The 13,118-nt window shown below is 42.1% G+C and overlaps 1 protein-coding gene across 2 annotated transcripts in view; it reads left to right on the top strand.

Annotated features, from left to right (window-relative positions):
- Positions 1-790: 790 nt before the first annotated feature.
- Positions 791-13,118, top strand: part of grip2b (glutamate receptor interacting protein 2b) — a 768,811-nt gene continuing 756,483 nt past the window's right edge. For both annotated transcript variants that reach the window (XM_073072501.1, XM_073072503.1), the window contains exon 1: positions 791-1,009. In XM_073072501.1, coding sequence (XP_072928602.1) covers positions 955-1,009 — 55 coding nt within the window. In that variant the 5' untranslated portion in view covers positions 791-954. The remainder of the gene's footprint in view (positions 1,010-13,118) is intronic.

Below are 13,118 nucleotides of genomic sequence, written 5' to 3' on the forward strand. Positions count from 1 at the left end.
AGATGAAGCGCCTCAGCCCGAAACAGTGATTCCGGCATGTTGCATGTGTTCCCCGTGACTCTAGGGAAGTATGGTGCACGGAATGGGGTGCGGGGAGATCCCTCAGCAGGTGTGAAAGTGCCCAGAAATGGAAGGACATGAGCCACTGTGGGAACTTCCACAGAAAGACTGAAAGAACTCAGGCAGTCAAACAGCGTCTGTGGAAAGAGAAACCAGCTCTAAGCCAGCGTCACTCAATTTCTGCTATGTCTTCAGGTTCCAGCACCTGGAATTTTAGAGGTTCTGCAGAGGATGGAAATCCAGGGTAGCACACACAAATTGCTGGAGGAACTCAGCAGGTTCAGTCAGCATCCATGGAGGTATCAGGACCCGCAGTTTTATTTGGTTTCCATTGGGAGAGAGTTGGCTGGGCTGAAGCACGTGGTGGGAGGGTTGCTGACACAGATACTGGGTGATCTGCGATTGTGGGTATGAGAGGACCTTCTATAGAGGTGAGGAGCAAGAGGGTCTCCTGTGAGGGGAGGGGATTTTCCCTTGACTTTGTTGGGGAAGGAGGTGGAGACCTATCTCTTAGAGAGCTGAGGGAGGGAAGGTGGGGGAAGTAAGGCGATCTCCCATGGTTTAGTGTGGCTGGGGTTCGCGGGGTCACCTACGGTGGGAAGTGGGGGACGGGCGTGTTTCGGGGTGACTCGGTTCAGGTTTTTTCCTCTTGCTGGGCCACAGGGTCCTTCTCGCATTTAGGCACGAACAAGGGAGGGGGATGTGCGCAGGTAGGAAACTGACCGGCGTTCTGTTTGCCAGTCGACAACGAGGCGTGCGGACAGCAGCAGCAGCAGTACGGAAGATGGTAATCGCGGAACCCAGCGACCGGCGCTGACTCAACGGCCGCCCTGAGCTGAAGCGACAGCCGCTTCCACTGATTACACATCCTTCTCCTGCAGCCGCCGAGCAGAGATGCCGGGCTGGAGGAAAAGCTTTACTTCCTGCTTGCAGAAACTACACGACGAAGGTAAGGAAGTGTTATTGTTTTAATGTATATGCATTGAATTTGTGACGGGATGGATCGGGCTGCGGGAGCTCTGCTTTTGTGCGAAGCATCCCTACAGCGGCTGGACCTACATCTTGCGGCGAGACTGGCTAGCTAGTAGGCGGCAGATTCCCAGAGATCTGGATTTCTTTTTTTTTACCCGTTTTGCAATAAAATGAGATCGGGTTCATTAAAAGTAAGCATGGTATTTGTTGCACCAATGTTTCCAAGCTGGCAATTTGTATACATTACAAGAATGGTTAAAGTGTTTTCATTATGTCTGTTTACATTGCGATACAACGACCTGCGGTGTTATTATGGGAAAATGTTTATGTTTCTGCTTTTTACACACGTGTACGTCAGTTACAGCTACTGTTTCCCTGGTAGAGAGAATGGCGAATAGTTATTTTAGAGTTTGCATTAACCAGGTTTAAAACGAAGAAAAAACATGAAGGGAAGTGTACATTTTTGCTCCGGATATGGCTACAGAGTATGTAAATCGAGTTAGTTCCAGTCATTCTAATTAAAGTTTATATTCCCGGGACCAGGAGAGAAGAAATGAGCATATGGTTTGGTTTGGGGCAGATAGATCATTTGCATTGACCCGCTGCGGGATATTGCTACCCTTTATCATTGGCTGCACATCCGCCCTCAGTCCAAAGCCAGTGCAAACTTCCTATTAATGAACTGAAGTACTGTAGCTGTACGCCTGTGAATGTATGGTGTCGTTGGCAAGTACAGAGGAGGTGATTGCAGCGCAGCACGCCTGGTATCCCTCTGCCTGGTTCTTTGATGTCTTTATCACTTCAAGTGGGGGGAAAAGACACCAGCAGTTATTCTCCACGTTCCTGTGCTAATTAATCACTATCAAATGCTTTTGTTATGTATAAGATCTTGCTGTTTTTTAAAGTGGAGGTGGACTGTACAATTGTACATTCTCCCCCGCAAAACAATCCCTCCACAATCACTTCAGAGTCGTTCACATCTGGATCCTGCAGTACAGTGGCTCTCAACCTGCCCACTGGGATGGAGGGACAGGGGAGAACCCGCTGCTCGCTGGCCACGAGGGGGTGCTCGCGAGCAACCCTGGAATGGCTATTGCTGTCTTTGCCCTGGGAGGGCGCATTGGGATTGAACAGTCATTCAGTGATAAAGGGCGGTGAGCTGCAGCAGTGTCAGAATTGGACAGTGAGGGACACGATCCAACCCACATCTTCCTAGCTCCTGGCTAGGCCTCGTTTTCCCCTCTTCCCTGTTTAGTACACTAGTAGTGGGGGCGGGGGTTTAGACCCATTCTTCCATTCTTCCATCACATATTGATGCTACCAATCAGAACGTGGGAAGTGTCCTGGTTTTTAGCAAAAATGGCACTATTTAAGGCTAGAAGACATAACTGAGGTATACAAACTACTGAAATCAATGGATGCCTTCACTGAGCTTGAGGGCCTGCAGTCCAAATCAATCCCTCTCTGACCTTGAACTTATTGTCTTACCTATGGGTCTTTTCCCAGGAATCCATTACTAAGAAACAAAGCAAAAATAAAAAGTCTGATATAAGAAAAGCAATGCTCTGAAGATTGGAAATTTCCAATCTAAGTATCTGGAAAGCTAGAAGTTTGATCTGAATCAAGAACATTTAGGAATGGATAATATTTGCCATGCCTTTCCAGTTTGTCACATGTGAAGTGTCACATGTTGAATTTCTTTGTCACACTTCAGAGCAAGGTGTACTTGCTCTAATGCAGGAGTCAGTATGCCTGCCAACTCTCAACATAGTTCCTAACCAACAAGAACAAGAGTATGGATGTTGCCAGCTTCTGAATGACTTCAGAAAACACATAGAATTAAACAAGGTCCAGTTCAGCTGTGCCAGTAGAGAAATTAAATTCGGAGTGTTTATTTAATCACAGTCAGACTTTGCTTACACTTCAATCAGCCATAGAATAAATCTCTTTCAATGTATCCGCAAATGTCACCTCGGTAACAGCAGATATCCTGCATCGTTTTTTACAGCACAAGGAGAATTCACTTGTATTGGCTTGGCTCCATCAATAGCATGCTTTCTGCTGGGGTGGGAGACTGACACTTCGGTGTCACATTCAGCAAATACTGGAGCATTGTTAGACGTCCCTGTCATTAGGGTGACATGTTAATGGAGCCTCTACCTGCCGGTCCAGCTGTATTGAAAAGAAAGGCATCTGAATGAAATAAATAGAAAACATTGATCCTTCAACAAAATAAAAATGATCCTACAATTTATTATCTGCTTGTGGGGCCTTATGGTGCAGAAACTGCATCTACAAAATAATAACCACTTCATAAAGGAGCGTTGATAAGAAAGACCAAGGATTATTGTTTGTTATTCATTTAAGGGAAATGAAAGTATCTAGTTGGTTTTGAGGTGGTGATACATTGCCTTCCTGAACTACAACAGTTGTGAAGATGATCCCGTAGCTTTGCTTGTGTCAATATTTGGTAAAGGCAGCAGGTGGTTTCACCATTGTCTGGTGACCTTCCAGATGGCAAAGGTTCGGGAGGTCCCAACGAAGAGGTTTGGGGAGTTACAGCAGGAAAGCTTTTATAGATGCTACACACTTGGAGAAGGAGATGGTGGATGGAGTGTGAGAAAGTGGCCTATTTAGTCTTGGATTGTGCTGTTGGAGCTACACCAACTGTAGTTTCCTCATGTCCTTGTATTGTGTCCTGTAGAGGGGGAAAAGACTTTGGGTGTTAGGAGATGTGTCTCTCATTGCAGGATATTCAGCTTCTGACCTGTGTTTGTTGCTACAATATTTTTAAGAATTCATTAGTGCACCCTCTCCTCACTCTTACCAGTTTTTAGATGGTGAGGAAATGTAATAGTGGTAATGCTGTTGAATGTCAAGGGAAGGGAGTTAGACTCTCTCTTGTCTGGTACTCATAGTACGTGGTGCTGGTGTTACCAGTCACCCATGGCTTATTGTTGTTCACATTTTACTGGAAGCAGGGTCGAGATGCTTCTTTGTCTGAGAAACTGCAGATGAAGTAGAATTCTCTGCACTCATCAAGATGCGGTCCTGCTTCTGGCTTTGCAACAGGAGAGATGGTCATTGATCAATGAGCTGAATGTGGCTGGACCCACAGTACTGCCCTGGGAAAATCCTGCAGCAACGTGCTCAAGTCAAAGTGACTGGTCTTTCATCCTTTCCTTCTCTTTTGTGTTCGGTGGGACCCTAACCAGCAGTGAGTTCTTCCCCTGATTTCCATTGACTTCCATTTCATGAGAGCTACTCGATGTTAAGCTAAGTTGTTAAAATAAAAGCAGTAAGTTCTGGAAATAAGGGTCCAATTGGGCAGGATCGGTGCAGAGAGAAACAGAGCTATTATTTTCAGTTAAATGTTACGCTGATGGTCAAATTCATCACACTCTTCATTCAACTTCCTAGTCTGTGTTTGAACCAGGGCTGAAATAAGCTCTTGGCCAAGCGATTCCAGCGGAGCCCAAGTTAAAAGCATCTGTGCACCAAGAGTTGGCTAGTAAGTCTCGCTTTACAGAAAAGTCAATTTTGCATTCCATTATTTTGCTATTGTTGAGTTTAAGTTCAAAGCCAAGTTCATCCCAATGCAACCTAACCCAAATCATGCCCACCCTGAGTTTGAGGACATTATTTTATCAATAACTGACCCCAACAGATGGCTATGGGAGCCAAGTCATTGGAGGTTGATAGGTTCTTGACTAGTAAAGGTGTCAAAGGTTACGAAGAGAAGGCAGGAAAATGGAGTTGAGAGGGATAATAAATCAGCCACGATTGAATGGCGGATCAGACTCAATGGGCTGAATGGCCTTATTCAACTCTTATGCCATATGGTATTATTGTGAGCATACAGCCAGTTCTTTCAGCCATTTATTGATGGGAAAACAATTTGAGTAAGAAAGCTTTCTCCTGATCACCACCTACTATCTTCCCTCAGCTGATGAATTAGCTGCTGCATGTGGAACAACATCTGAATTGAATTGAATCGACTTTATTTCTTACATCCTTCACATACACGAGGAGTAAAAATCTTTATGTTACGTCTCTGTCTGAATGTGCACTGTGCAATTTATAGTAATTTGTAATAAATAGTATGTTCAACAGAACAGTAAATGTAGCTTAAAGATACAATTGTGTCAGCATGAATTAATCAGTCTGATGGCCTGGTGGAAGAAGCTGTCCTGGAGCCTGTTGGGCCTGGCGTTTATGCTGCGGTACCGTTTCCTGGATGGTAGCAGCTGGAACAGTTTGTGGTTGGGGTGACTCAGGTACCCAGTGATCCTTCGGGCTCTTTTTATGCACCTGTTGCTGTAAACGTCCTGAATAGTGGGAAGTTCACATCTACAGACGCGCTGGGCTGTCTGCTCCAGTCTCTGCACTGAAGGCCCAGAATGTCAGCTAAGTGGGGTTTTTCATTAATGGCTCATATTGGCTATGTCATTATGACATAATGGCTATGTTTCCATTGATACTTTCCTGGTTTACACGAAGTATCTTATCAAAAGTAATCTGTTTATTGCAAAGCACTTTGAAAAGTTCCTAGGCACTAAAGACACATGTTTGTCATTGTGACTGGGATAGTCTGTCACATCACACATGCAAATATTATCTTTGGTGACCTTAAAGCAGATGGAATCGGTAGATAAATGTTGTGGGAATTGTCCATACACCAGTAACAGTCTTTTATATAAAAAGAGAAGAATATCCCATCATAGATAGAAACTTGACATTAGCAAGCATATGAGTTATCTTCCTGCTCTTAGGTTGGAGGAGCAACACCTCATGTACCAACTGGGTAGCCTCCAACCTGACGGCATAAGCATAGATTTCTCTAACTTCCGATAACCCCTCCCCTCTTGCCCGTTTATTCCTCTTCATAGATGCTGGCTGACTTACTGACTTCCCCCAGCATTCTGTGTGTTTTACATGTGAGTTATCTTGGTAGATTACAAGTGGCCTTAAAGTAAAGAAGGGATTTGGATAACATCTATATACCACAAGCCTAACTGAGCCAGATTACTTGTGAGAAGTGCTATGATAGAATTTGCTTCCATATAAAATCCTTGTGTCTCAAAGCCATTTCAAATGCCCGTGACTATTAATTAGTCTTTAGATGAAACAACCTGTTAACGCTAAATAAGTGAATTATTGGATAATTTTACTCCCAACATTTCTTCCCACTGCAAATGGTCAAAGGAACCAGAATTGGGGATGGAGATTCCTAAACTTGTCAGAGGTTGGTGAATTCTGGAGCCTTTTATAGGGTGATGGGTGGATGTCTGATTATGAATGAAGAGTGTAGATAGATAGATAGATAGATAGATACTTTATTCATCCCCATGGGGAAATTCAACTTTTTTTCCAATGTCCCATACACTTGTTGTAGCAAAACTAATTACATACAATACTTAACTCAGTAAAAAATATGATATGCATCTAAATCACTATCTCAAGAAGCATTAATAATAGCTTTTAAAAAGTTTTTAAGTCCTGGCGGTAGAATTGTAAAGCCTAATGGCATTGGGGAGTATTGACCTCTTCATCCTGTCTGAGGAGCATTGCATTGATAGTAACCTGTCGCTGAAACTGCTTCTCTGTCTCTGGATGGTGCTATGTAGAGGATGTTCAGAGTTATCCATAATTGACCGTAGCCTACTCAGCGCCCTTCGCTCAGCTACCGATGTTAAACTCTCCAGTACTTTGCCCACGACAGAGCCCGCCTTCCTTACCAGCTTATTAAGACGTGAGGCGTCCCTCTTCTTAATGCTTCCTCCCCAACACGCCACCACAAAGAAGAGGGCGCTCTCCACAACTGACCTATAGAACATCTTCAGCATCTCACTACAGACATTGAATGACGCCAACCTTCTAAGGAAGTACAGTCGACTCTGTGCCTTCCTGCACAAGGCATCTGTGTTGGCAGTCCAGTCTAGCTTCTCGTCTAACTGTACTCCCAGATACTTGTAGGTCTTAACCTGCTCCACACATTCTCCATTAATGATCACTGGCTCCATATGAGGCCTAGATCTCCTAAAGTCCACCACCATCTCCTTGGTCTTGGTGATATTGAGACGCAGGTAGTTTGAGTTGCACCATATCACAAAGTCCTGTATCAGTTTCCTATACTCCTCCTCCTGTCCATTCCTGACACACCCCACTATGGCCGTGTCATCAGCGAACTTCTGCACATGGCAGGACTCCGAGTTATATTGGAAGTCTGATGTGTACAGGGTGAACAAGACCGGAGAGAGTACGGTTCCCTGCGGCGCTCCTGTTTGGTGATTGTGAAAAATCCCTTCTGATTTCAATTTATACCATATAATATTTTAATCCCTTTGAATGGTTAAAAGCCTATCCCCTCTTCTCACAAAGAACTGAAACAGCAATCATACATTGTTAATTCCCCAGATTCCCTTCTTACTTTCTAATTAGAGTTATCGGTAATCAGGCAACTTTGCTTCTTATACCAACAATTTACTAATTGAAATTTGATAATAGATTTTGTTGTAACTAAACTGCAACACAGAAGAGTTGCGTCTTGTCACCAGAGATGCCTTTACAATTTGATTGTTTGGCATGGATTAACTGGGCCATTCTACCCTGCTGACCATGACTACAGTCTTTCTCCGTAGGAACTTTCTCTCGTTTGGCCTCTGTGCTCTTAGTTTACCCTCCTTTGGTGATCTAAAGATCTTCTTGACCTATTTAACTCAACAAATCCCTGTGACAGTAATTTCCATATTCTGATAATTTTAAGACCAAAGAAATTTCTTTGTATTGTCTTCTCTTGTTTGTTACTTTCTGTTCAGCATGGAATCTCCTTTAAGTGAAAGCATTCTCACCATGTCCTCCCTTGTCCAACCTATTCATCATGCTAAAGACTTCTAGATCTCCTCAAAGGCTTTGTAAAATAAAAAAAAATACACCTTACCTCCACAACTATTCTTGACAGTTGCAAACATTTAGTTCGGGAACCACATTTAGAAATTATAAGACATTGGAGCAGAGTTAGGTCATTCAATGAATTGGGCCAAACATGGCTGATTTTTTAAAACCCCAATTTCCTATCTTCTCCATGTAACCCTTAACCCTTTTATCAATCAAGAACCTATCAACTTGTGCATTAAATATACCCAATGACTTTACCTCCACAGCCATTTCTGGCAATGAAATCCACAGATTCAGCACCCTCTGGCTGAAGAAATTCCTTCTCATTTCAGTTTTTAAGTGGTGCCCATTAATTCTGAGGTTGTACCCTGAGATCTTAGACTCTTCTTCTATTGGAAACATCCTCTTCACGTTCACTGTATCCAAGCCTTTCAGCATTTCGTAGGTAGGTTCGTTGAGAATCCCCCTCATCCTTCTCAAATCCATTGAGTACAGGGCCAGAGCCTTCAAACACTCTTCATTATAAATTACTTGGTACTTTCTTCACTGTCCTTTACTTTCTGGAGACCAGAATTTTTATATGGATCTCATAAGTGTGGATTGGCTAGGAGTCCCAAGTTTAAAATAACTTTACCACTTCTGATTCCATATGGCAACATTTGCTCAGTACTGTTTTGACCTATGTGGCTGCTGCTAATGACTTGTCCATCGGCATCTCTGGGACCCATTGCTCTTTGCATTTTAATCACCAACGTGCATCACCGTATATTTATCTCTGTTGAAGTACATTTAACAATTAACCCTGTCTACATAATTTCTAATAACTTGTAATATTACATTCCTCCTTGGTGTTAACTTTGCCCACAGTTTGACAGTAAGTAAACTGGTGTTAGATACACCATGCATCTGTTGCAGGGTGTTTGAATACAGTGTTTAGCATGGTATGCGCACTGGAGTGTATTTATCTTTCCAGTAGATGTGAGAGGAGATATGGGAACCACTTGTTGGATTGGGGTGTAGAATTGTTATTTTTCTCATAGTTTAACTTTCTTATGCTAGTTTGTATTTTTGTATAATCACTGATACACACGCAACTGTTCAGTTGGAGTTTTCCAGTGGTTACAATTGCCTCTGTATTTTTCAGGAAACTTCTTGGCTTCAGTGGCAGGAGTCACATTACTTGAATCTGGCTATTTCATTGGTCAATTGTTGTCTGCGGAATTTCTGTTATTTGTATGAGAAGACCACACTACTTTCAGTCTGGCGCTTTCCTTCCTCTCTCACCATGCTTCTTTTTCCCTCTACTTCTCTGCTCTTTTAGCACTTAATAAAACAATCATAAGCAACATGTTTTATGCCTGATCCTTCCGAAGAATGTTTGCATCACCAAAGCATTAAGATACAAGGCAGCGCACGACAGCTGGTATGTGGATGGTTCTGACTGAAGATAGCATAAATAAAATCACCTATGACTTTTTATTTTGTTACTACTGGCAAGGGATGCACAGTAACATAGTGGTTAGTACACTGCACCAGCTGTGTCAGATCGGAGATCGATCCCCACTACTGCCTGTAAGGAGTTTCCACATTCTCCCCTTGACCGCGTGGGTTTCCGCTCACATTTCAAAGACGCTTGGGTTAGAGTTAGTGGGTTGTGGGCACACTACGTTGGTGCCAGAAGTGTGCTGAAACTGACTCAGTACAATACACACCGAATGGATTTGACGCCAACAGTGCATTTCACTGAATGTTTCTATGTACAGCGGTGCTAGAAAGTTTGTGAACCCTTTAGAATTTTCTCTATTTCTGCATAAATATGACCCAAAATGTGATCAGATCTTCACGTAAATCCAAAAACTTGATAAAGAGAACCCAATTAAATAAATAATGTAGAAAACTTGTCCATTTATTTGTTGAGAAGAATGATCTAAAATTACATTTGTTGGAAAAAATATGTGAACCTTTGCTTTTAGTAACTAGTGTGACCCCCCCCAACCCTTGTACAGCAATAAAGCTTCAACCAGGTGTTTCCATTAACTCTTGATCAGTCCTGCACACCGACTCAGAGGAATTTTAGGTCATTCCTCCTTACAAAACTGCTTCAACTCTGGGATGATGATGGACTACCTTGCATGAACTGCTTGCATCAGGTCCTTCCACAATATTTCTACAGGATTAAGGTCAGGACTTTGACTTGGCAATTCCAGTACACAAATTTTCTTCTTTTTGAACTATTCTGTTGTTGATTTATTCTTGTCTTTTGGATCATTGTCTTGTTGCATCATCCAACCTCTATTAAGCTTCAGGTGACAGACTGCTACCCTGACATTCTCCTGGAAAATGGCTTGATACAATTTTGAATCCATTGTTCCCTCAACAATTGCAGACTGTCCAGGCCCTGAGACAGCAAAGCAGCCCCAAACCATGATGCTCCTTCCTGGTTCACAGTTATGAGATTTTGGTGATGGTGTGCAGTGCCATTTTTCCTCCAAACATAGCAATATGCTTTTCTGCCAAAAAGTTCAGTTTTTGTCTCATCTGTCCACAGAACATTGTCCCAGAAGTGCTGTAGAACATCTAGGTGATCTTTTGCAAACTTCAGACATGCAGTAATGTTTTTTTTGGAGAGCAGTGATTTTCTCCATGGTGTCCTTCCATGAACACCATTCTTGTTCAGTGTTTTTCTGAAGGTGAACACATGAACAGAGACGTTAGCAGGCTCTGGAGATTTCTGCAGGTCTTTTGCTGTTACCCTTGGGTTCCTTTTCACCCCCTTCAGCATTGCTCGTTGTGCTCTTGATGTGATCTTTGCAGGATGCCCACTCCCAGGGAGAGTAGCAACAGTACTGAGTTTCCTCCATTTGTAGACAATTTCTCTTACTGTGGACTGATGAACGCTCAGGTCATTAGAAATGCTTTTGTAGCCTTTTCCAGCTTCATACATCTCTGCAATTCTTCTAAGTTGCTCTGAATTTGTTTTGATTGAGGCATGGTGCACATAAACAGTTCTTTCTCGAGAAGAGCAGACTCTGTCAGTAACCTGACTTTGTGTGTCTTTTTATAGGGCAGGGCGCCTCTACAACCCACACCTCCAATCTCGCTCATTGACTGGAATACCTAACCCAGAGGTTCACGTATTTTTTCTAACAAATACATGTAATATTGGATCATTTTTTTCAATAAATAAATGTAAAATGTTTTATTTGTGATACTTATTTTATTGTGTTCTCTTTATCTAGTTTCAGGACTTGCATGAAGATCTGATCACATTTTAGGTCATATTTATGCAGAAATAGAGAAAACTCTACAGGGTTTGCAAACTTTCTAGCACCACTGTACTTGTGAATAATAAAGCTCAACATTAAAATTTTAAATGCCATAGAATATTTATTTTTTAATTAGGAAGGAGTATATAGGGATTCTGAAGTGTTCGCTGAAAATAAGAACTTCTCAAAATTTGTATATTTAGTTTCAAGATCATTGGGCCGTGCACACAGTATGACAAAATGATTGTTTTAGTGTGCTGTCTTAATGTGGCTTAATTCAAGTCACTAACTGTGCAATGCTGATAGTTCAATTTGTTTGGGGCATCAAATTAAGGTTCTTGCTAATACTTTCTGTATCATTGGGCAATTCAAAAATTTCCCACGTAATTGAAAAACAAAGAATGGGCCTTTTTGTTTCAGTTTCAGGGATGCATTGTTTGCCTCGGGGTTTGTTGATGCACTTGGTTCCAAAATCTCACAGAGGGTAGGGAAAATTATGACCTTGGTGTGTTTGATTTTATCTCTCAGTTTAAACTGGCAACTGATGCAGTCTTACTTCCGAAAACAGCAGTATTTGCCTTCCAAAAATGAATGCATCAAATGTTCAAATATAGATAATATTTGCTCAACAGTTCTTAACAGCTTTCCATTTGATTGCCTGTAATTCAAATTATACACTATTCCTAAATGACGTAGTAAGGATATGGAGACATATATAAAAAAATAGGCTCTTCAGCCCAATATATCCCTGCTGAATATCGTGAACTATTATCTCATTTCCACCACTTGGCCTGTGGTTGTGTATGCATTAAAGATTCAAGTGTTAAGCTAGGTTCTTAAGAACATAGAACATAGAACAGTACAGCACAGTAGAGGCTGTTTGGCCCACGATGTTGTGCCAACCTTTTAACATTCTCAAAGATCAATCTCACCCTTCCCTTCTACATAGACCTCCATTTTTCTATCATCCATGTGCTTATCTAAGAGTTTCTTAAATGCCTGTAATATGTCCGCCGCTACCACCACCCCGGGCAGCACCCACCATGCACTCACACTCTTTAAAAAACTTACCTCTGACATCCACTCCTATACTTTCCTCCAATCACCCCACTAGTATTATTCCCATTTCTCTCATGGGAAAAAGTCTCTGACTATCCACTCAATCTATGCTTCTCATTGTCTGTAGACCTCTATCAAGTCACCTCTCATCCTCCTTCACCTCAAAGTGAAAAGCCCTAGCTTGCTCAACCTATCCCCATAAGCCATGCTCAATAATCCAGGCAGCATATTGGGGTAAGTCTCCTCTGCACCCTCTCCAAAGCTTCCACATCCTTCCTACAATGAGGCAACCAGAACAGTACAATATTCCAAGTGTGGTCCCACCATAGTTTTATAGAAGTGCAACATCTTCCTAAATGCTATGAAAGTGTGTCTGTCCACTACCCACACAGACAGTGCGTTCCAGATTCAAACCACCCTTCCTCAGATCCCGTCTGGAGAAACTCTCAATCCTTCCCCTCACTCAGTGACTTCTAGTTTTAGTTATTTTTGCTACAGAGGAAAAAGTTTCTTACATCACGGCACCTTGTCATAAGTGTGCACCTTGCTAAAAGTTAAATTAAAAATACGTGCACGTTCTCCCAGGCTTATGTCTTTTTCATTCAATTAGTTTTATGTTTTGGAATTACAGGACATAACAGTGGCAAAGTTGTAAACAAACCTGAGACAACTACCTATCTGTTGAAGCACCGTGAGACATTCAGGTTAAGAAAATGTGCAACGAGACCTTCAGGTTTAAAAAAAAGCACAGCAAGATGATCAAGTTAAAAAGCAGAAAAGTACATGCTTTTTCAAGAAGGGACAGAGACATTCAAGTTTTAAACAAAGGCAGAAAATGGACAAATTTATAGGTTCATAAACAGT

Source organism: Hemitrygon akajei, chromosome 19, assembly GCF_048418815.1.
Source record: "Hemitrygon akajei chromosome 19, sHemAka1.3, whole genome shotgun sequence".
Classification (NCBI taxonomy): domain Eukaryota; kingdom Metazoa; phylum Chordata; class Chondrichthyes; order Myliobatiformes; family Dasyatidae; genus Hemitrygon; species Hemitrygon akajei.